The following is a 25,681-nucleotide window of genomic DNA, read 5'->3' on the forward strand; positions in this document are numbered from 1 at the left end:
GCCTCTAAAACTTGTCAAAATTGCTCAAAGGTCCATTAACTCAAAAAAAAATTAAAACAAATCAAACTAAACCAATTAATTTGGTTCTTTTATTTGATTCAATTAAAAAAAAATAGCAGAACTTATTTCTGTTATATATTTTTTTATCTAAACCAAACCATTTGAACTAAATATTTTTTTTTAAAAAAGCTTTGGTTATATATATTTTTTTATCCAAACCAAACCGTTTGAAATAATGCTCACATTTAAATAAAACGGAATAATTGGATCCCACATGTTTGTGAGTGGAGGAATGTCAAAGGGAGGAGCATCACACTAGATCGATGGAGTAAATAAATTCTCATGCAAGGACGCGTGTACTACAGTACTGTAAAGGACTCGCCCATCTAAGGACTACATGAGTTTTCTGAAAGGCCAAAACTATATCAGCACATGCAGATAACATCTTAAGAGGAGTGTGGAGATGATGAACTATTCATCAGAAATGGTTATGTGTTTGTTCTACTTTTTCATTGTCTTCCTTGCAGGCCATGGAGCAAGCTTGAACTGCACAGCATCATGTGGAAACCGTGGCCCTGACATCCGATTTCCTTTCCGGATCAAGGACAAACAACCAGACCACTGTGGTTATCCTGGGTTTGATCTATCCTGCTCCGAGGACAACAGCACAGTGCTTAAGCTGCCAACTGGATTGAGTTTCCTCATCGAAAGAATTGACTATAGACATCAACTTATTTATGCAAGGGCTCCTCAAGGTTGCTTTCAAAGGCAACGACGTTTAAACTTCAGTTTAGGGGCTTCTCACTTCCAAATTAAGGATTCTCAGAATGATTGGACCTTGTTCAACTGTTCAGTTTCTAATGAGAGGTCTTTCATGTATAAAATCCCATATCTGAGTACTTTTAATCATGAAGTTTATGCCGTTGACTCAAGTATTCCCACCAGTTACTCTGATTTCTTATCTTGTACCAAGATGTACAACATTTATGGAATTCCATATGGTATGATGGATGAAGAAAATTATGTTCTTACTATGTCTTGGTCCAATCCAACTTGTGGATCTTCTGAAACTGAATGCTACAGCAGTCTTCCGCACACTAAAGGTATGCTTTTCTATCTTTCTTCCTTTTTTCAAATTAATAATTGGCATTTGAATATGAAAATAAAAAAACACTAGAAACTCTTTTCGTTTTTGTTGCTTTCATGATTTTACCAATTGCCTAAAAGGGAGAAGCTAATAAGTATTCAAACCCTTACAGATGTGCGGCGAAAGCTACTGATTACTGGTTAGTAGTCTGCTCAAATCTCCATCTCAATTTTACACTTGGTTCAATACATTACTTCCCAAAAAAAAAAAGAGAGTTTCCTGACTCAGAATGTTGATATGCAGGTGTGATTTTAGGATTCTTCCTTTTTGCAATAGTGATTATTGCACTCTACCGCGCGTATAGCAACGATAAAACACAAAGAGAATATCAAGCCAGGGTTGAAATGTTTTTGGATGATTACAGATCACTGAATCCCACTAGGTACTCCTATGCTGATCTCAAGAGGATCACAAATCAATTCAGTGATGAATTGGGCCAAGGAGCTTATGGAACCGTGTTCAAAGGAAAGCTAACCACTGAAATTGCTGTAGCTGTGAAGCTCCTCAATAATTCCATAGGTAAAGGGGAGGAATTCATCAATGAAGTGGGAACAATGGCAAGGATCCACCATGTCAATGTTGTTCGCTTGATTGGTTTCTGTGCTGATGGATTTAGACGAGCTCTAGTTTATGAGTACTTGCCAAATGATTCATTACAGAAGTTCATATCCTCAGCAGACTCAAGGAACCATTTCCTTGGCTGGGAAAGGTTGAATCGTGTTGCTCTAGGCATAGCCAAGGGGATTGAATATCTTCACCAGGGGTGTGATCAAAGAATCCTCCATTTTGATATCAAACCACAGAATATCCTGCTTGACAACGAATTCAATCCCAAAATCGCCGATTTTGGGATGGCTAAGCTGTGTTCCAAGGATAAAAGTGCCATATCCATGACGACTGCTAGGGGGACTGTTGGCTACATTGCCCCGGAAGTGTTCTCGAGGAACTTCGGGAATGTTTCCTATAAATCAGATGTTTACAGCTTTGGCATGTTAGTGTTGGAAATGGTTGGAGGAAGGAAGAACGTCGATGATACAGCAGAAAATGGCGACCAGATATACTTCCCGGAATGGATTTATAATCTCTTAGAAAAGGAAGAAGACCTGCGGTTTCATATCGATGGAGAAGAAGATGCTAAAATTGCAAAGAAACTAGCAATTGTGGGGCTGTGGTGCATTCAGTGGAACCCAGCAGAGCGTCCTTCCATGAAAACTGTTGTCCAAATGCTTGAAGGGGAAGGAGAAAACTTAACAAAGCCTCCTGATCCTTTTAGCTCCTCTGTCCCTAAGAGAACAAGTGCAGGCCACATGCCAGCGAGACGCCTTCACCAAGAGTTGGCAGCCATCTCAGAAATAGAGTGATCAGAAATTTACTCTTTTCAGTAATAACATATTAGTGAGCAATAATGAAGGAAATTGTTGTGACCTGTGAGATAGGTTCATGGATTATGTGTAAACTTATTGGTGTAGTACTAGCTTCTTCTTCTTCTTCTTTTCTGTCAATTCACCTTCTAAGTTCTTAATTACCAATGCAGTGTCAATTCACAGTTAGAGATGTATCAAATCAATAAATTAAACTGTGTAAATATCTTTGCAAATCCAACCCTTTATTCATCATATTTAGGCAATCCAGTCTAACTTACTTCAAATGCGAAGAAAATCAATGTAGCACATAATTTGGAAGGAATTGCAGGGAGGATAGAAGGATTTTGATGGATAGGATAGTAATCTCAAGATTCCTTCCTTGTTGATCAACAACGAGATGAATAGGTTGGCATTCATCCGTCTTCTTTCATCTCTTCCCTTTGCCATTTCTACCCTATAATACGTACATCTTTCATACCGTGATAGATTGTCACACGGCACAGACTTCTCGACCAGAAGAAATAACCAAGAACCCTACAATTCTTTGTCATTGACCTGCTTGCGCATGGTGGAAAAGTCTAGCCATGAAAGAAATTAAAGGTGGCGGGCCACTGTTTCAATCAGTAACATGACATTGTTGATGTCACAAAGCACTGAAATATAAAATAATTGACCAGAGGTTGCATCAGAGTGAATCTTACATGTGTCAAGCTTTAAATGAGTATGTGACATGAGATGGGATAAGATGATATGTTCATGGTTAAGACTAGTGAGGTTAGGTGACTTGCTATATATTTTTTCTTAGAATAAAAATATTAAAAGAAGATAAATATTTTTTAAAAAATAAAAAATTTATAATTTATAGATAATTGGCTCTAACAAGTTTAATAAAATCAATTAATTTAATATTATTCTTAGAAAATATGATATCACAACAAATAAAATAGGAAAAAGTCAATATTATAAACTTGAATTGAATGGTAAAACTAAAATCAATAAAATTTTCATAAGAGATTTAAGAAAAAAATTAAAAAAAATCATAATATTATGCATCAAATCTTAAATATCAATACATAATAAAAATAAATAAATATACAAAATTATTCTTCATGTTTTTAACACTAAAATAAACTTCTAAATATAAATTGAAAAACTAACTCGATTAACACTGGGTCTGATTCGAGCTGAAATTCTAGCCACTTGTGCGTGTCCAAATTGTGGTCAGGAGAGTTGAATAACTGGCCTTAAGTAGTAGACATGAAAATATCTGATCTCAATTTTGATGTCAAACCATATAAAAACCTGCTAGATAACAACTTCAATCCCAACATCCCCAGCTTTGGTCTGGCTTAAAGCTAGTGATGTTGGGATTTAAAATTTCATATGAGTATTAAAATTTTTATTTTAAATAATGTAAAATAGCAACTTCTTTGCCAATAAAAAATAATAAAAAAATATTTTTTATACTCATCATAAAAAAAATACTTATGGCCAAGAAGATAATATAATTAAATTAAGATATATTTAGTTATTAAATCATTTATCCAAATATATTTAAGAATAAAATAAATAATTAACCAATCATATGTCATATAAAATATTTATACCAATACAAGTTAAGATCTAACATTACTAATATAAAATAATAATTTCATAAATCTAACTTATATATATTAAAATTGAAAGTACTTACAAATCCTATAAACGGGCTCACCCTCACAAAACCCAAGTGGGTTTTCCACCATGTTTTTTTGGGTCTCAGCCTCTAAACATGCCTCTCAATTTTATTTTATTTTTTTAATTATAAGAAGTTTTAACAATGTCACAAACCATCCCACTAACACACGGCAAATTCTCTATGTAGAGCAAGGCACCTCATTTCCCGTCCATGGTTACTTTTCCCCTACATGTCACCTGAAAGAGAACTTACTCCTCACCCACTTCTCCACCATTAGTACAACGAGCCACCACAACCAATAACTAGTAATTTTTTTTTATCAATGGTATGGCAAGACTTAACAACCAACTACTTAAATTTTTAGGCGTTTTTTAATATTACATCACACTCCATGAGGTAAGGTTATGTAAATGAGGTATATAAATATCTCAGTTCATCAAGTAAATATTTCGACATTTAAAGTTTATTCAGCAGCTTCACCAATTCACAAACTCCCTTTATTTTTCATTTTCTTTCTCTATTACTCCTCATATGTTTAATAACTTAAGAATAAAAGGACTCTCTATTCCAATAAAGAACTTGTTTTACATACAAGTTTGTGGAAGACACCCATCAACCCACGAGAATTCTGGTCAGGCCCATCACTCCACCAATCCAAGATCCTGGTTTCAAAAAGCTCAATCCAATCCTGAAATTTTCATAGCTTCATTAGTGGCATCATTTATAGAAAACTAAACAAAAACTAGTTCTTTCTTGTTTTACTCCTCATCACCAAAAGTTCTTTTCATGGATGATGACTTGAAAACTTCAAGATATGAAAGAATAACTAATTTTTCTACTATAGTTACTCCAACTTCTCCGATTCTTCAATAAATCACCTATCAAGTGAAAGTGCTCAACGATGTTGTTGTATCTATACAACAACAGTTTCAGATTTTTTCACTTTCTTCATAAAAAATACAACATCTAGCTCTACTAATTGTATAAAAACAACTTCAATTCCTTTAAAGAATAAGATAGAACAACATGCAAACTAGTAGGCACGAGAATATTCATACCCCAACTCTCTCTAAGGAGTTTATCTTGCTATAAACAGCATTCCTTAGCAAGTCATGCACATAAGTGGCTTGTGTTATCAATCTTCCTCTTAATCTCGCAGGCAAGCTCCTTGTCAAAAAAGATTAAGATGCAAGACGAGATCAATAATTGCATGATCTTCAAAGAACAAACAACGATCACCCCTACAAAATGAAAGATTCTCCATTTTATCTTCAAGTGCTATACACTTATTTCTTCAATGATGATGTCTCTGTCATGGCCAATTTGAACGACTATAATGGAATTACAAACCTAGAAGAAGCCCAAGATTGCATTCTAGAGCATTCTAGAGCTTGTAGCCCAAGATTGCAATCGTGGAAAGCCCAGTCCAACTTCATCAGAATGCAATCAAACTTTCCTAGAAGACGGCTTCACCAAGAGCTGGCAGCTTTCTCTAAAACAGAGTAATTATAAGTTGAGGTTACCTTCGGTGATTGGTTAGGAGTTCATGTATTAAGTATGTATAACATATACAAGTCCAAGGGTGTGTTTCCTCTCTTGGCTTACCTCTACATAATTTCTTCCTTTATTTCAATGCAAAATTCCGGATGTTGCCAACATCGCATGTCAACAAGAAATAATTACTTGCACTGAGGGTATTCGCCTCGCAGTGGGAGGGGCTTGTCTTCTTTTATTATTCCTGGGTTCGAGCCCTCATGTGCATGCTTATTACCTCCGTAGTATCTTACATGCCTACTGGGTTTGTAGGGTGTTCAGTGAGCCGTGGGATTAGTCGTGGTGCGCGCAAGCTGACCCGGATACCCATGTAAAAAAAATAATAATAATTACTTAGCACTGAGAGACTCGTGGCTCAGTGGTCTTGACAGAGTTTTCTTGTCTCTGTATTTTGGGTTCAAGCTTTAGTATGCATGTTTGTCACCCCCGCGGTGCTTTATCTGTCTACTGGACTTGTAAGGTGTTTAGTAAATCTGGTAATTAGTCATAATACGCGTAAACTGACTCGGACACCTCGGATTATCAAAATAATAATAATAATAATAATAATTACTTAGCTAGTCACTTGGTCACCAAGGCACACGTAATCACCAATAATTAAACACAAGGGTTTCTTACATCCCCTGTTTTTTTTATTGTCCATTTCCACAAAGTTTCTACGCTGCCATGGCATTGTCCACCAAAAGATTACAAATATTTCACTTTCAAGGCTTACAATAATTCCATTTGAACCACTAAACAGCACACGACTTCCTTCCTCCCCAAACCAAAAGACCCTTATAAAATGACCCAAACAGAGCCTCTCAGCTCATCATCAACCCTAGTTCATTTCGAGTGGTCTCTCAACAAAGACGCCTGGAACATGTTCTTAGGCCATGGCAACTCATGGGTACTGTTTAGCTGAAACATATGTGTTGCGAAGATTACACAACGATAAATTGAAGAGAATGGATGAGAAGAAGGCTAAGATGGATGATGATGATGAGCTTGATCTCGAAGTGAACTGTTTCTTATCCATCTTCAAGAAAGTCCTTCCAGCCCGAGCTGTGCTGAAGGATGGCGCAGGAAAAGAAGCACAGAGGTTGGGTTCTAAGGTGTGATTGGAATCAAATTAACGCTAGCTGATGCATGCATGTATAATTAATTAGCTATAATAATAGATTCTGAGTTAACTCCAGAATTCATTTTATTTTCACGTTTTTGTAATGCAATTCAAGATTGATAGAATGAATTGCTTGTGTGTTGTCTTGATTTCATGTGAAATGTTTTTGACAAAATACTTTGTAGGTTTAATATCACGACAGTTACTTTTTAAAATGTTTTTTACTTGAAAATACATCGAAATAATATTTTTTTTATTTTTTAAAATTTATTTCTAACATCAATATATGAAAACGATTTGAAAATATCAAAGAAAAATTAATTTGAAACAAAAAAATAAAAATAAAAATTATTTTTTTAAAGTGCTTTTGAAACATAAAAATAAACAGATTTTAAAATTCAATAAAAATAATTACATGTGCCTTGATTATTTTCGAGAATTGAATGAGAGTACTAATAATTAACTTCAAGTTAGTTATTTCAAGATTTTCAAGGTTAAATCAAAGTTTATTCGGGTTAGTTCATAGCAGTATTATTTTATTATTTAAAAAATTTAAAAAGAAAATAAAATGTCATTGCTTTAAGAAAAACAACTTTAATAATCAAGTTAAATTTTAACCAAGATGATTAGATGGCGAGCTAATTTACGGAATCTCTTATTTAACTAGATTAACTTTTACCCAATTTTTTTAACCTAGTTTAAAGCAAGTTTTAGATGAGAAGGACTAGATTCCTACTTGATGTATCCAGCGAAGTTTAATAACATCTATTTAAACCATACATTAAATTTTAAAAAGTAAAATTTTTATAAATTTCTACCGATCGTTTCTTGCCAAATTCCTTGAGACAGAAGGCCGCATAAATAAATTTTAGGAAATCTATCATAGGCTGTCTCAGATGGCCCAAGAAAAGTTCAAGAATCATTCAAGTAAGTATGGCTAGCTCTAATTTGCCATTTCTCCCAGTAAACAGTAGTTTGTCACTGCAACTGGTTAGGATTCATACTTTCAGATCTCCAAAAATAATTGTAAACCATGGCAGTTCAAATTCTAGCAGCTTCTGGCAGGACATAAAGTTATCTTTGTGATCAATCATTAATATTAAGGAAATAGTCTGCACTCTGCACATCTAGCAGAATTTTCTAGCCTCCCAAAATAACTATAAAATAAACTAGATTATTCACTCTCGTTATGCTTTGGGTTAAGTTTAATTTTCCTTGAATGTAAAAAAAATATTTAAATGTTGTTTATGTTTTTTTCAGTGGAAAAAAAATTAAATCATGGGAGGGTTTACCCGATATAACCCGATTGATTTTATTAGTTCAAAAACAACATATACAATCTGTAAAAATAATATTTAACTAAACAAAATTCAAAATAATATATTTTTTTAATATTCAAATAACAACATATTGGATTGATTTAGGACAACCCGGGTTAACGTGTCAAATTCATTATCCGAGTTATGAGATTATGATAACCCTATAGAAAGTAAATCAAAATAAATTATAAAGCTTAATTTTCAATCAACATGAAATTAAAAAAAATCAATTAAAAAGAGAACTAAAAAACAATTTGAGTTAACATGTCACTTGTAACTCGGGTTATAAGACCAAGATAACCCCATGAAAAACAATTTAAAATAAAATATGAAATTCAAGCTCCAACCAGCCCAATATTAAAGGATGAGATTAAAAAAATAACATAAAAAACAACCTATGTCAATCCACCAAACTCTTAACCTAGGTCAACAGACCAAGATAACCTTTATGGAAAACAAATTTAAAATAACTTGATTCAACTCGGGTTAACTTGTCAAATCAATGACTTTGGTCATAAGACTGAGATAACCCCATAGATAGAAAATCAAAATAGCTTATAAGGCTCGATTCTCAATCACTCATGTCGGACTAATGTTGAATGATGAAATTTTTTAAAATCTTAATTAAAAAAATAACATAAAAAATAAGTCAAGTCAACTTGAGTTAATCGTTAAGAACTATTCTTGGGTCATAAGATCAAGATAACCTAATAAAAAAAAACTAAAACAAATCATGAAGCCTAATTATCAATCAAACATAATATTAATTGATGAAATTGGAAAAAAAAAGTCAATTAAAAAAAAGAGAAAAAATGAGTCAATTGATTTAAGCCGTCAAATTCACGACCCGGATCATAAGATAGGAACAACCCAATAAAAAGCAAGTCTAATGTTGAAAGACTTGTGACTCAGGTCATGAGACCAATATAACCTCTTAGAAGAAAAAAATTAACTAGGGTTAAAATGTCAAAACTCATGATCTTGATCATGAGACTAAAATATTCTCATAGGAAAGCAAATCAAAACATATTATGAAACTTAATTTCCAATTGACTCAATATTGAATGATAAAATTGAAAAAAATCAATTAAATAAAAGACACAAAAAACAATCCGAGTCAAATCAGATTAACATGTTAAGCACTATTATCGAGTCATGAGATCAAGATAACCTAATAAAAAGTAAACAAAACAAATCATGAAATGTAATTATCAATCAAATCAATATGAAAGGATGAAATTCAAAAAAATAGAAAAAAGAAAAGAAATCTGAGCCATTCGAGTTAACCCACCAAACTAAGTGAACTCATCAAACCTGAAATCCATATCATGAGAATGTGATAACTAAATAGAAAAAATATAATATTAAAAAATAAAATTAAACAAAAAAAATATTGATTGAAAAAAAAATCAAAGACAAAAAAAAAAAAACAAAGCAAAGCACTATTCCAATAAATAATGTTTTATGAGGAGGGGTACAGTAAAACTCCATCCTCTTTTAGTTTATAGTTAATTCTCGGGTCATAGAACCAAGATAACTTAATAAAAAGTAAACAAAATAAATTATGAAGTTTAATTCTCAATTAAATCAATAAAAAATAATTAAAAAAAATCTGAGTCTACCGATTTAACCTGTCAAACCTGGAATCCATGTCATAAAAGTGTGATAACTAAATAGAAAAAAAATAATAATATTAAATGATAAAATTAAACAAAAAAAATATTGATTGAAAAAAAAATCAAAGAAGAAAAATAAAATTAAAGGATGAAAAACAAAATAATATTCTAATAAATAATGATGTGTGAGAAAGGATACACTGAAACCATCTCCTCTTTTGGTTTTTTGTTTTATAGTTAATGTGCTTGGCTTCATCATAGGATTCGAAAACTTTCTGTCATGATTTAAATTACACAAGCAATTTAGTAATGGAGAGAAGATGGAATCAAGGAAAGTGAAACCGAAGAAGAGCTTCTAGCAAGCAGCCTGCTATTCATAACAATGGCAGCCATTGCTTGAGAGCAAAGAAAGCCAATCTCGACTGCGTCAGAATTAACAATGCAATCTCAAGTAATACCTACGCGAAATTGTCAAATGGAGTTAAACATAGAGATAAAGGGAGAGGGGAGCAGGGAGAGGAAACAATTGTAAAATGTTTACTAGGCAGCATTGTAAAGAACCCTTCAGAAAATTGACTTCAAATAAAGATCAACATCCATGACAATACAAATCACCCCTCCTGCTTTCTATTTATATACAGAAGATTTCTCTAAATTCCAGTACTAATAACTTTTGAGCAGTATCAGCTTGTATACAACAAAATAAAAGATGCGAGTCCTCCTTTATTGCATCTTTACTTTCCTCAACCTGTTCATCAAAGACTGTATAGATGTTTGTATTCTGGTGCCATCTGTCTGCACAACTACTTGAGATGCCTGGTGCAAACTTTGAATCCCACGACCCAAACTGGCAATTGACGGGGCTGCAGGAAGAGATTCAACAGCACATTCAATCCCATCTCCATACATGAGCAATGCTGAGCAAGTTGCAACACTGCAACCAAACGCTGCCCAAGGTAGGACACCAATAGGTTGCACCTGCCGTTTTCTCATTATTTCATAGAAAGCTGTTCTCATAGTTGAAAAACTGGTTTTCTCAGCAGAGGCTATAACACTGTGGACTACTGTCCGGATTTTCTCAGCAGAAACAGCTGCTTTCAACGCAGATGTTGCATTGGCTCCAGAATTGGCCAGTCCAGGGGCCAGCAGTTTTGTTGGACCAAGAGTCTTGCCCATAGATATTGCCATTATTTTTTGAGTTTGGATCAGCAAAACCTTAAGGGCAGTAGGAGATTTAAATGTAACAACCTTCATGAATGTCGATGCATGAACAACTTTGGAAAGAGACGAAGCTCCAAAAATTGCTGTTGCCCCAGCTCCAACTGCCACCATAGATTTGTTAGAAAGTAGCCGTCTCTTTTCATCATGATTAGGAACTTCTCCATCACTTTCACAGTTAGTGACAAGCTTCCCAACCAAATCCTTCACTTAATATTAAAAAATTAAGAATGAAATTAAACAAAAAAAAAACATTGATTGAAAAAAAAACATTAATTAAAAAAATTAAAGGAAAAAAAATACAAAATAATATTCTAATTAATTAACACTGATTTGTGACAAGGGATAAAATAAAACCAGCTCCTCTCTTGGTTTATAGTTAATGTCAAAAAAAACAACACATGAGAGGTCCACAAACAAATATACGAAGTTCCCTAAATATTTAAAGAATTTTTTAATATCAAAAAGTGACTTCTCTATCAAATATATATATATATAAAAAAAATACATGTAAAGGATATAAAAGTATATTTTACAAAACACACCCTTAATAAAAACAGTTTAAACTGGTTGAGTCTAACCCCAGACAGAACCCATTCTTCTTTTCATTTATATACTGGACTAGATCTAGCCCAACCGTATAGAATAGACCAGACCTGACCAGCCAGCCAGGTTACTGGTTCAGACCAGTAACCGGCTTCCTTTTTTTTTTTCTTTTTTTTTTTTAATTGCAAGCGTGCATAAACTGTTTACGCACGCTTGCTACAGAAGGAGAGTAATTAAAATGGAGGGAGGGAATTGAAAGTGACTTGCCGACCTTGAACGGCAAAATGCAGGTGGTGGAAGAAGCACTCCTCGTCTTCTCTTTTTTGTCTTTATGTTTTTGCTTTCTCAAGACCTATTCCTCTCCTCCTTTCTGCTCTCTTTTCTTTTTATTTTCTTTCTGGTTTTTATCTCTGTATCGTCTCTCTTTTTCGGTCCCCTGTTCTTCCTTCTCCCCCCCTTTTATTGAAACAGACCTTGAGAGGGATTCTTATCCTTATATTCCCTGGGATCGTCATCTTGTATAGAGTGAATTGGCTCCGTGTTTGGGTAGTATGGAAACACCAACAGTCCTGCCATTGTTGGATTGTTGGTGGTGCTTATCCTCGCATCAGGGGAGAGTTATGAGGGTGAGGGAGACCAAACCAAATCCCATGGGTTCCGTGGGTAGACAATGCGGTCTTGAATTTGGCATGTGTGCGGCGATTTATATTTTCCTTTGCAGGGGGTCTCCTCTGCTTCCAGAGGAAGAAGACGATGAATGGAATTGAAAAACAGCGCCGTTTCTAGATTGGGGCGGCCGTTTTTCAATTTAGTCCTCGAAGTGTTAACATGTTTTAAACGGACCCCTAGGATAAATTGTAAATAGACCCTTCATTGCGGCGTATTTTACACAACGGTCCTTGGACTTTAATTTATTGCAATTTGGACCTAAATCAGCTCTAAATTTTAATATTTCTTCAATTAAGCCCCTGATTTTATTAATTAAACTAATTCTAAGCTCAATTAAGTCCCCAAAGTCATCAATTCTTTCAATTTAGAGCAAAAATTGAACCCCAAATTTACAATTCCTCCCTGGTTGATCTCAAACACTTACTACAATCAGCTACACAGGATGATGATCATGTATCATTCATTATTAAGCACATAGCTTCTGTAGCATCTCTCATCCAAGACGTCCAGCACAGGCAAACTACTGGAGAACAGAATAAGGATAATACTTCATACTTCTGTAACAGTTATAATGGAGGATGTACCATCCTCGCTAACTGCTATGATTTCCAAGAGAGTGGAAATCTGATAGTTAAACACAATACAGAACATCTTTGTATGATGATTATATAGACCATACTGAAGAAACAAGCCGCAGCTTGAACTCTAAATTAGGTAAGCACAATCAGATAAAAGGAAGAACTGCAAATTATCATAATGTTGGCAGACTAAATTATCATAACCAAGTCTGAAAGCGCCATTATTTTATCATTTTCCCTGCATGTAAGCAGAGCATTCCACATCATATCACTGAGTATGCATTTTCAACCAAACTGCTTGATTCGGGAGAATCACCTGACAACGATGATGACTCTCCTTCAATGTTTGTTGGCGTCTCATATAGATTTAAGACAGGCTTAGGAGGCAATTGCAAGTTTTCCAAATCTCCTTCAAGCATCTCCACAACATTCTTCATTGTAGGCCGATCCATGGGTTTCATTTGTATGCACCACAATCCAACCATAATCATCTTCTTGACGATCTTACTTTCTTCCTCGGTGGCATCGTCTCCTATTTCTATGGCCTTTCCATCAGATACTTGGTCATGAACCCAATATGGCCAGTAGATTTGACTTGAATTTTCTGCCAATGCGTTTACATTCTTCCTTTTGCCTGCCATTTCCAATAGCAGCATTCCAAAGCTATAAACATCAGCTTTATATGAGACACGTCCAATGTTTTTGTAGAACAATTCAGGAGCCATGTATCCTATGGTGCCCCTTGCTGCAGTAAGAGATGTGATGCTGCCATTCGTTGGGTACAACCTAGCGAGCCCGAAGTCAGAGACTTTTGGAGTGAAATTTTCATCGAGAAGAATGTTGTGAGGCTTGATATCAAAATGCAGTATTTGCATGTCACAGCCTAAATGAAGATAGTCGATACCACGAGCCACACCAAGGGAAATCTGATGCAGTTTTTGCCAGCTTAAAGAGATTGATCCTTCTCGAGAAAACAAGTGACTATCAAGAGATCCATTAGACATGAAATCATATACCAGAGCACGCTTTGATCCTTCAGCGCAAAAACCGATAAGCTGCACCACATTAGTATGGTGAATCCTTCCTATGGTAGCAACTTCATTTATGAAATCCTGTCCATTAGCTTTTGATTTGCCCAATAATTTTACTGCTGCAAAACGTCCACTGCGAAGCTTTCCTTTGTAAACTGAACCAAAGCCTCCTTCACCCAATTTGTCCTTGAAACCTCTAGTAATCTTCCTGATATCTGAGTAGGAATACCTTATTGGCATCAGGTTATTCTGACTCTGTAGGAATTGTTCAACTATATCATATACTGATAAATGTCTCCTTCGCCATTTGTAGATCAAAAATATAATCACACATGGAGTCCCACAAACAACTTTTAGCCCATTAAGCAGTGCTGTGTAGGAAATTTCCAGAAAACAATCAAGTTTTGTGATGTTATTGTTGTCTCCGCTGGAAATTTGTTGCGAAATTAAAGAAATGAAGGAATCTTACCAATTGAAATGGATATAAAGGGGAGGTAAGCTGCAGAAAATTTTAAACAAAATTACAATTACTAATCAATAAACAACAATCCTTCTTTCACAAATATGTCGTTTAAAGAAACACGTAACAATACACAAACATGGTGAGATGTAGAAAAAGAATTCGCACCTGTCACTATGTAGAGTACAATTTGCCAATAGCTTTCACCAAAATCTGTCGAGAATTTAGGTTAAAAACGAGTTCTAATGGTATGCGCAACAGTAAATGCGAAAGAAAATAGATAAGAGCACACACAATTTAATAACGTGACTTGAACTAATTAATGTATATCCATGGTCAAGTTAAGATGAACTAAACGTTTCACTGTGTCAATCCTAAAATTGCAAAAGACCAATGAGCTAAACGTTTCACTGTAACTAAAACCACATTTTATATTCAGATTTTACCATATTAACATGAATGAATCTTATGATCAGTCCACTATAGTAGAATCCACAGGTAATGGATGCACAGAATTTGTACATGAACATCTGGGGACAGTGCAATATTGTGCTAATACCCAAAAAAATGAAAAATTGAAAAGCAAGCCAGAGCAAAAATATGAAACCACCTCAAATCACAAGTTATTTATAGTCTTATTAATCAAATCTGATGCAACTTAATCATCAAGCGTTACATACAGATATTGTAAAGGCATTGACGACGGTCTGCACTGTCGATGTAGCAAACCGTTGTGCAATTTTCACAGTAGATGTTGTACCATGAAAGCTCAAACCCATATGCCAGGTCACTGTGTATTTCTTTAAAGGACTTGTCTGTGTAGTTCTTCTTTGGAAGCAAAAATATTTTCTCTATGCTGCACAGTTCCATCAAATCCGAGGCATTCATGCCCCCAAGAGTAACATAATTCGAACGAGTCACAAGAGAAGAGTTGGAATAATTTACTGATCCGTAGTGAAGGCCGTAGGGAGCCGTGTCCACATAAAGAGGAGAATTCACCGTATTTTCACAGCTCATGAAAATCGTAGGCAGTGATATTGAAGGTAACCCGTACCCCCAAGAGTCCACGAAACCTTCACTTTCTCCCGGCGAATCCTGCTTGTAGAAATACCACGTGTATGGATCTCCGTAACTGAAGTTATCAAATGCTAAAGAATAACGAGGGATGGAGCAGCAATTATCTTGTACACCAGCATCTACCACTCGGATTGTGAAGTTACCGTAATCGATTGCCTGCACGTAGTATTTACCTGAATACAAATATAATACTGTAGAAATATTGTTCTCGCAAATCAGAGTATAATCATTGTTTCCGCAGCTTTGTGGATCAGTGTCTAGTCTGAAAGGGTAGCTTATGTTTTGGATATTGCCGCATGAAGAAGGAGCACAAAGAGCAGTGATGTTGCTAGAATGGCAAGTTTGGAAGACTAATAGCTGTAAAAGAAAAGCTATGAAGCAAGCATAAAGGACGTTTATTCCCCTAAACATGGGGAAGGCCGAAGGGATACACAGTGTATACACAATTTTTGCACAAACTATTCTTCAAGTCTCGAGAACAGTCCAGCTCTTCTATTTCCTTTTCTTTTTTCTCCAACAAAAACTTTTGAATTTCGGAGTGGAAGCTACTGATAATGCAATGAAAGGTGAAGGAGAACACCGACCTTTGAAATGTCAGAATCATTAACTTCGAAAAGTCAGACAAAAAAAAAAAACTCATCAACTTCCAATTCCACAAACAACGACATCCAGCGAGCTAGATATTGTTGTCAGAGCATCTCATCAAAGACCAAAACACCCAAACCAGTCCAAATCCAGGAGATATTCCAGGATATGCTTTCTTCTTACCGTTGTAGGGTAAAGATAGTGAAAATTCAGTTGTAATGACAAAAGGTCAGAGAGCCGTTTACTTTCATTTCCTCACTTCCCAACTGATAGCGTGTTTGAAACGCGGTTGTGCATGTAGTCAAACTGTACTTAAATACAGATTGAGAGGTTAAAGAACTTGTCAAAGCCCCATTGTATTCGTTTCCTTCTGACAGACCCTTAAGTCATTGATTGAAACGTTGGTCCGTCAATGACGAAGAGTTATTTCTTGTTGAGAATCTCGCATCCATCACAACCCTTAAGTCCCTTCTGGCATAAGCGTTAAGAGTGCGACCATGTAATTAAAATTCACTTGATAGAATCTATTTTTCTGCTAATTCTAGGTTTCCAACATGTTACCATATGCATTGTGAATACTATGTAACTAGAGAGATTATTACTACCATTAGGGATGAGCAAATTAATCATAAAAACCGACCAAAATTACATGAACCAGACAGTCTTTTTGGATTTTTTAAATTTCGAAGGGAGGGATGCGTGAACTACAGTGTAAAGGACTCGCCCATCCAAGGACTACATGAGTTTTCTGAAAGGCCAAAACTATATCAGCACATGCAGATAAAGTCTTAAGAGGAGTGTGGAGATGATGAATTATTCATCAGAAATGGTCATGTGTTTGTTCTTCTTTTTCATTGTCTTCCTTGCAGGCCATGGAGCAAGCTTGAACTGCACAGGATCATGTGGAAACCGTGGCCCTGACATCCGATTTCCTTTCCGAATCAAGGACAAACAACCAGATCACTGTGGTTATCCTGGGTTTGATCTATCCTGCTCGGAGGACAACAGCACAGTGCTTAAGCTGCCAACTGGATTGAGTCTCCACATCGAAAGAATTGACTATAGATATCGACTTATCTATGCAAGGGATCCTCAAGGTTGCTTTCTGAGGCAACGTTTAAACTTCAGTTTAGGGGCTTCTCACTTCCAAATTAAGAACGAGTGGCTGCATGATTGGACCTTGTTCAACTGTTCACTTTCTAATGAGAAAAGGTCTCTGTACGCAAATAAAATCTCATGTCTGAGTACTTTTAACCATGAAGTTCATTTCGTTAGATCAAGTATTCCCATCAGTGACTCTGATTTGTTATCTTGTACCAAGATGTACAACATTTATGGAATTCCATATGGTATGATGGATGAAGAAAATTATGCTCTTACTATGTCTTGGTCCAATCCAACTTGTGGATCTTCTGAAACTGAATGCTACAGCAGTCTTCCGCACACTAAAGGTTTGCTTTTCTATCTTTCTTCCTTTTTTCAAATTAATAATTGGCATTTGAATATGTAAATAAAAAAACACTAGAAATTCTTTTCGTTTTTGTTGCTTTCATGATTTTACCAATTGCCTAAAAGGGAGAAGCTAATTAAAAAGTATTCAATCCTTTACAGATGTGCGGCGAAAGCTACTGATTACTGGTTTGTAGTCTGCTCAAATCTCCATCTCAATTTTACACTTGGTTCAATACATTACTTCCCAAAAAAAAAAACGAGTTTTCTGACTCAGAAAGTTGATATGCAGGTGTGATTTTAGGATTACTGCTATTTGCTATGGTGATTACAACACTCTACCGCGCCTATAGCAACGATAAAACACAGAGAGAATATCAAGCCAGGGTTGAAATGTTTTTGGATGATTACAGAACACATAATCCCACGAGGTACTCCTATGCTGATCTCAAGAGGATCACAAATCAATTCAGGGATGAATTGGGCCAAGGAGCTTATGGAACCGTGTTCAAAGGAAAGCTAACCAATGAAATTACTGTAGCTGTGAAGCTCCTCAATAATTCCGTAGGAAAAGGGGAGGAATTCATCAATGAAGTGGGAACAATGGCAAGGATCCACCATGTCAATGTTGTTCGCTTGATCGGTTTCTGTGCTGATGGATTTAGACGAGCTCTGGTTTATGAGTACTTGCCAAATGATTCATTACAGAAGTTCATATCCTCAGCAGACTCAAGGAACCATTTCCTTGGCTGGGAAAGGTTGAATCGTGTTGCTCTAGGCATAGCCAAGGGGATTGAATATCTTCACCAGGGGTGTGATCAAAGAATCCTCCATTTTGATATCAAACCACAGAATATCCTGCTTGACAACGAATTCAATCCCAAAATCGCCGATTTTGGGATGGCTAAGCTGTGTTCCAAGGATAAAAGTGCCATATCCATGACGACTGCTAGGGGGACTGTTGGCTACATTGCCCCGGAAGTGTTCTCGAGGAACTTCGGGAATGTTTCCTATAAATCAGATGTTTACAGCTTTGGGATGTTAGTGTTGGAAATGGTTGGAGGAAGGAAGAACGTCGATGATACAGCAGAAAATGGCGACCAGATATACTTCCCGGAATGGATTTATAATCTCTTAGAAAAGGAAGAAGACCTGCGGTTTCATATCGATGGAGAAGAAGATGCTAAAATTGCAAAGAAACTAGCAATTGTGGGGCTGTGGTGCATTCAGTGGAACCCAGCAGAGCGTCCTTCCATGAAAACTGCTGTCCAAATGCTTGAAGGGGAAGGAGAAAACTTAACAAAGCCTCCTGATCCTTTTAGCTCCTCTGTCCCTAGAGAACAAGTGCAGGCCGCATGCCAGCGAGACGTCTTCACCAAGAGTTGGCAGCCATCTCAGAAATAGAGTGATCAGAAATTTACTCTTTCAGTAATAACATATTAGTGAGCAATAACGAAGGAAATTGTTGTGACCATTGAGTTAGGTTCATGGATTATGTGTAAGGTTATTGGTTTAGTACTAGCTTCTACTTCTACTTCTTCTCCTTTATGTACCCACCATTTTCTTATCAAGCAAGGGATATTTATCTCTTATTCAATGCTATCAGGATAATTACCCTGTAGGCTCTTTTTTTATGGATTATAAATACACTATGAGAGCTTCATAAAAATAGGTTCACAATCTTTAACTCTCTATTATTTTGTTATTTTTCAGAGCATCTCTCTCTATAATATTGTTGTATATTCTCTCTAAAAAAGATACTTATTTAAGCATCAGGAGTCTCCACCTCCACCAAAGGGGACCTTTTGCAGGTACTAGCCACGTGTAGTTTTGACCTATCTAGGACCAATATAAGTTATCAACTACTTTGGCTAAAAAGAATGGAGGAGACTGTTAGGACCAATTGATTAACTGATCGTCCAACCCGGGAACCCTATTCTCAGGCTAGTCGGATTTTTTGGACATCATCAATAACACATAATTTTGAACAAGATGATCCACCTAAGTAACCTTAATGGTCTATCTGTGAGAAAGAATTGCAAGGAGGATAGAAGGATTTTGATGGATAGGATAGTAAGCTCAAGGGTCTATTTCTATCAAGTTCCTTCCTTGTTGATCAACAACGAGATGAATAGGTTGACATTCATCCTTCTTTTTTCATCTGTTCTCTTTACAATTTCTACCCTATAATATATACATCTTTCATACCGTGACAGATTGTTATAGGGCACCAACTTCTCGACCAGAAGAAATAACCAAGAACCCTAAAATTCTTTGTGATGTTTATAAATAAATGAGAGTATGAAAAGGCTACAAAGCCCTTAGAGGCTTAAAAGTGGGTATAAATGGATAAGGGGGTATTGTGGTAATTGAATAAAACTTGATAAGTATAAATAAAAATAAAAAGGAAAGAAAGAGGGATCTAAAATTTTAGTGTGAGGGACGGCAGAAGAGAAGAAAAGGGAAAGAAGAAAAAAAGAAAAAAAGGGAAAGATAAGGGAAATAGAAGAGTTCAAGAAAAAAAATTTAAAGGTAAGATTTAAGTTTTTAAATGTATAAATATGTTTTTTTTTATATTTAAATTTCTATTTTGTTAAATGTTAGGGTTTTGAAGATTGTGTTTTGGGTTGATTGATGAATTGATTTGAATGTTATGGGTTGATTGTTATGGGTAATGAATTGTTTAGTTGATTTTGGAAGTTTATAGGTAAAGATGATGATTTTGAGTTATGATTTTGTTTAAATGGTGAATTTGAGTTAGAAATTCTGGGTTTGAGGTTGAAGATGATAAAATTTCAGTTTGGTCCCTTAATTTGTGAAAATTACAGTTTAGTCCCCCAAACTTTGGAAAAATTACAAATTGGTCCCTGGAACATAATCTGAGATTCTGAACAGAATTAAAGATGAATTATGGGTAGAATTCCATTATATTTATGAATTTATAACACTTTCAATTTGGTCCTCCCATTTGACAAAAATTACAATTTGACCCTAAAATTTTGAAAAATTCTAGAATGGTCCCTAGAGCATAATTTGAGATTCTTGACATAATTGAGGATGAATTATGGACATAATTCCACTATAGTCATGAATTTATGATATTTTTAGTTTGGTCCTCCAATTTGAAAAAATTACAATTTGACCCCTAAAAATATGATAAAATTCCAGATTGATCCCTAGCTATAATATTAGCTTTTTCATATTGGTTTGATGAATAATTGAGGGTTAATTAGTGAAGTATTATCAAGTCTTATTAACTGTTTTATTATGGATTAGATTTCGAGAAAACTGTTTATTTTTTGAGTTTTTAGGAAATTGACTAGTTTAGTTTAAAAATATATAGGGTTATGGAATAGACCCTTAGTTAAGTGTATTAAATAGATTGTATGTTCTTTCGAGTCGTTTTTTAATATATCTCATTTGTATTCAGATAATCTTGATATTCTACTGGCAGGACATTAGTAGGATTTTCTTCGGTATCTGCTTTTGAGTTTTATTTGCTTTTGAGTCAGGTGAGTGGATAATTTTTCATTTGCATGAGAAATATTATAAATATTTGATTTGTTAATAAGAATTGGACCATGCTTCTTAATAATATATATGTTGATTATTATCCTTGTTACGATAAAGCATGATCAATTGTTGAATCTGAATTCTTGATATGAACCAATATATATTTTGAATTGACTTCTGAATTGATAGCTCCTCATTTTATTGATGTCATTAATTGAGCCTTGAGATATGAATATGTCTATTTGATTATGATTATGAACCTATGGTATGCCAGTCAGAATACCCATGCTAACAGGGTATTGTTAGTCTTTGTGCACATCGTATATGAATCCTAGTTGGTCGGGGGAGTCACCAACCTGTGTGGACTGATCATCCTATAGTACGGAGCCTTATATTCATTGCATTTTGATTTTCTGACGAGTTTTACCATATGATATTCTTGTTATGGCCTATTTGAGAAGCCTTCCTATAAGGACCTAAAGCCATAATTGTTTATATATTCCTTATTGTATATTACCTCGTGTATGTATATTGAATGTTATCTATTCACTGAGTTGTTAAACTCACCCTCTCATTATTTATCCTTTTCAGGCTTATAGCTTGATAGTAGATCACTTTTGTTAGACCTTCAGAACCTGCTTTTTTTGTTGTAATCTGTACCTTTTTCTTTATGTCTAGTTAGTGCTCCATAATTATGAATTTATATTAACCCTTGTATTAAGACAATCAAATTATTATGAAGTTATTTTTGTTATTAGTGTTGCGTTGAACTCTGATTGAGTTATTTAAAGGATAAGTTTGTATATAAGTTTAGGTTTATATAGGTATAGAACCTTGGAAGGGAACCTTGTCTATATGCCGGTCATGGATCTGGGAATCGGGTCGTGACATTCTTTGTCATTGACCTGAGGGTACATACAGGAAAAATCTTACTATGAAAGAAACTAAGGGTTATGGATCAATGTTTCAATAAGGAAAAAGATGTTTTGTTGTTTGGCTCGAGAACCAATGAACAAAAAAGAAAGAGCTCATATTTTTATCATTAGACCACAGGTTGCTTCTGAATGATTCTTAATTGAAAATAAATAAAATCTTTATAAAAATATTATGGATAAAATAAGAAATCAAAAAAATAAGAATTGAAATTAAAATATCAAAAACAAAAAGGACAATCGGCGACAATCCAACAACCATATGGCGTCCCATGCCACACCATAAGGAAGAGGACATGGTGGCACCTGCAAAGACATGTCGGAAGGTCATGTTTGGCCACCAGGAGGTAACGCAAACATCATCTAAATGGCATGGATGCCACTGACTCACTGGCGCGTAAGGAACACGTGTAGCGGCTTTCTTTAATTAAAAATTAAAAATTAAAAATTCAATGTAAAAATACATAAATGTCCCCTATGACCCTAATAATTACAAAAAAGATCCGTGTAAAAGGAAAAAAGTACCCCCAAATACATGCCTTATTTTTTGTCTTTTCTAAAGTCTAACACGTATTTTTACTGTATACAAAGAAGGGAAAAACCAAAAAAAACCATTATATTTTTTTTCATCATGGGGGAAAGAAGTATTTTTACTATTTAAAAGTTTATGAAAAGAAAAAAAATTCTTGGTTAACAATTCTAAATTTTTCTGAGCTTGAGTGTAAAAGCGTGTTTTTACTGTATAAAAATTTGGAAAAAAAAACTAACATACTCTCAAAAAAATCTTTTAATGACCAATGGACTAGTATAAAAGATCAAATCACCCTCACTTGGATTTATTTTTTCCACCCAAGAGCAAAACGGTAATTTCATTGTAGGAATCCATAGGAAATTATGTTTAATGCTACAATGAAAACTCCACACCCTATAATTCATGTTAATATTTATAGGTGAGCTTAGATTGGTGACATGTGTTATATTGTGGGCCAGACTATTTTTTTTTTAGTTTTTATTTATGTATCTTGATGATTTATCATGGTTACTAAGTACATTTTATTTTCATCATTAAAAATATATCATGCAAATATAACTCGTCTATAAAAAAAATTAATAGAGAAAGAATTTAAAATAAATTACAATAATCCCTTTGAGGTATTATAAAATTTAAAAAATAATCCAAAAGATTAATTACTATTTAAAAATAGTTAAACTAACAAATTATAAAAGAAATATATCAATTGAAAACTAAATTAAAGAAACGGAATAAGAAAAAATAAATAAAAAGGTGTCTTGTTATGCTTTGTGTTGGAAATTTGTTTTCATTGATATGATTTAAATAAATTATGGGTGAATAAACAATTAATCTAAAAAAAACTCTTGCTTTTTCTGCTCAAAGAGTCAAAGGTTATTTATTATGAGAATTAATTCCTCAATCTTTTAACTTTTAAAATTCACAGTTACTATCTAGCATTGTACATAGAATTCCTAGAGAGATCATATGCTTTCATCCTTCTTCTGTCATCTCTTCCCTATACCACTTCTACCCTATAATATGGACATCTTTCTTAACAAGCTGAAAATGAGATAAAAGAATGCAGAGAAGAATAATTGACAAAAGTTTACTTATTTCAGAGTTCTCTGCAGTGTTTACAATGAGAATATATATATAGCTAGAAAATAGGAGCTGCAAATGATTGAGTCCAACTCAATCAAATCATCTACACAACCTGAATTGCAGCAGATAAAAGAATGTTGGGAAGAATAATTGACAAAAGTTTATTTATTTCAAAGTTCTCTGCAGCGTTTACAATGAGAAAATATATACAAGCGTGTAGCTAGAAAATAGGAGTTACAAGTGATTGAGTCCAACTCAATCAGTTCATCTACACAACCTAAATTGCAGCAGATTATCTTCAACAGTGGATCAACATCAGTAGTAGATTAATGTCAATAATGGACTAACTTCTACTTATCTTTTCAACACTCCCCTTCAAGTTGGAGCATGAATGTTGAGAATGTTCAACTTGCTTGTTAATTTCTTAAAATTGTCTCCCCATTATGCCTTAGTGAATATATCTGCTAGTTGAAGATAAGAGGGAACGAATTGTGTAACAATTTGACCTGCTTGAATCTTTTCTCTCACAACATGGCAATCAATTTCGATATGCTTTATACGTTCATGATATACCAGATTTGCAACAATATGAAGTGTTGTTTGATTGTCACATAATAGAGTGACTAGTTTTAAGTGCACTTGTAGATCTTTAAACAGGCATCTAAGCCAGGTGAGTTCACATGTTGCAGCAGCCATGGACCTGTACTCAGCTTCGGCAGATGACCTGGAGACTGTTTTATGTTTTGTTGTCTTTCACGAGATGAGAGAATCTTCAAGAAATACATAGTAACCCGATGTAGATCTTCTTGTCATAGGACAATTTGCCTAATTGGCATCACAATAAGCTCTCAGTTGCATAGAGCTGCTGGAAGAAAAAAATAAGCCGAGCCCTGGCTTGTTCTTTAAGTATCTTACTACACGAAGAGCAGCATGCCAATGAGGTTTTCTTGGTGCCTGTATAAATTGGCTTAAGATGTTTACATAATACATGATATCTGGTCTAATAATTGTAAGATAGATTAATCGCCCTAACAATCTTTTGTAGTGTGAAGCATCATTCAATATCTCACCTTGGTCATTAGTGAGCCTCAAATTTTGTTCCATAGAAAAATCTAGGTTTAGCTCCAAGAAATCCAACATCATCAAGAATTTCCGGTGTGTATTTTCGCTGAGATATAACTATTCTAGCTTTTGATCTTGCCACTTCTAGATCGAGAAAATACTTTAGCTTACCAAGATCTTTTATGTGGAATTGTTGTTGAAGAAACAGCTTGAGATATTGAATAGCCTTGTCATTGTTCCCAATAATGATTATATCATCTACGTAGATAAGGACCATGGTTAAAGTAGAACCTTTTTCTCTCACAAAGAGATAATGATCTGAGTGTGATTGAGAGAACCCAACTGTTTTAATGGCTTCTGAGAATTTAGAAAACCAGTTTTTGGGCGCTTGTTTGAGTCCATACAAGGACTTATGAAGCCGACATACAACCTTCTCCCCTTGTCAGCAAAGTCCTAGTTGTGGAGTCATATAAACTTCCTCATGTGAATTATTGTTACTCATTTTTGGACCCAAAGTGTTGAAGATAGTGTGTACCCCTTTTTAACCGAGTGTAGGAGTTTAGCTCATGTTTACTGTAAGATTGACAAAAGCAGAGAAGGAAGAAATGTTTGTCGAACCCTGTTTAAGTTGTTTTCTGCCCTCTTTATCCTTCCCCTTTGCTGCCAAAATCATCAGATTTATTAGACTGACTAGAGGACTTCATAATGCTAAATTCGTTCCTTCGTTATCTTGTTTTTTAAGGTTGGATAAATCCCTCAGAATTTGCACTAAAAAAATTAATTCTGCTGCTGTCGTAATTTTTTGTTGCTCCAACTTAGGCTCTGATTCTGACTTGGTTTCGTATGATATCTGACCATCCTAGTTATATTTTATCACTCATGACATGTTGAAGAATTGACCTACACCTTTATTGGGTCCTAGGGGTCACTGTTCTTAGGGCAGACTCTCAACCAGATTTGGATGCTCAGCATTGTCAGATCAAGAAAACCTTTTTAACCAACCAGATCCCTGCCAGATTCTGTTATCTAAAAGATTTTATCTCACTTCAAATCCTTCATCAAAGTTGTAGTCCGAGACACACAATGAATTTGGGTTTTTGAATTGCTTGATTTCGATATCAGAAGCAAGATATTCCTGTTTGAAATCTAGCGTAAAAGCATAGAAT

The 25,681-nt window shown here is 34.8% G+C and overlaps 3 protein-coding genes and 1 pseudogene across 3 annotated transcripts; 2 read left to right on the forward strand and 2 right to left on the reverse strand.

The window, feature by feature from the left end:
- Positions 1 to 250: 250 nt before the first annotated feature.
- Positions 251 to 2,697, forward strand: LOC133671318 (rust resistance kinase Lr10-like). The gene is made up of 3 exons (XM_062092038.1): positions 251 to 1,103; positions 1,260 to 1,286; positions 1,391 to 2,697. The coding sequence occupies exons 1-3, from the start codon at positions 464 to 466 to the stop codon at positions 2,506 to 2,508; spliced, it is 1,785 nt and encodes a 594-aa protein (XP_061948022.1). The 5' UTR covers positions 251 to 463; the 3' UTR covers positions 2,509 to 2,697.
- Positions 2,698 to 10,503: 7,806 nt separating this feature from the next.
- On the reverse strand, positions 10,504 to 12,120 carry LOC133671473 (uncharacterized). The gene is made up of 2 exons (XM_062092244.1): positions 12,018 to 12,120; positions 10,504 to 11,207 (listed from the first exon to the last, which is right to left on the reverse strand). Exons 1-2 carry the CDS (start codon positions 12,118 to 12,120, stop codon positions 10,504 to 10,506), a joined length of 807 nt encoding a protein of 268 aa, XP_061948228.1.
- Positions 12,121 to 12,749: 629 nt separating this feature from the next.
- LOC133671474 (rust resistance kinase Lr10-like) lies at positions 12,750 to 15,770 on the reverse strand. The gene is made up of 4 exons (XM_062092245.1): positions 14,963 to 15,770; positions 14,451 to 14,495; positions 14,292 to 14,321; positions 12,750 to 14,193 (listed from the first exon to the last, which is right to left on the reverse strand). The coding sequence occupies exons 1-4, from the start codon at positions 15,768 to 15,770 to the stop codon at positions 13,055 to 13,057; spliced, it is 2,022 nt and encodes a 673-aa protein (XP_061948229.1). The 3' UTR covers positions 12,750 to 13,054.
- Positions 15,771 to 16,770: 1,000 nt separating this feature from the next.
- On the forward strand, positions 16,771 to 18,817 carry LOC133671476 (rust resistance kinase Lr10-like; annotated as a pseudogene).
- Positions 18,818 to 25,681: the final 6,864 nt, after the last annotated feature.

This window comes from Populus nigra, chromosome 13, assembly GCF_951802175.1.
Source record: "Populus nigra chromosome 13, ddPopNigr1.1, whole genome shotgun sequence".
In the NCBI taxonomy this organism is placed as follows: domain Eukaryota; kingdom Viridiplantae; phylum Streptophyta; class Magnoliopsida; order Malpighiales; family Salicaceae; genus Populus; species Populus nigra.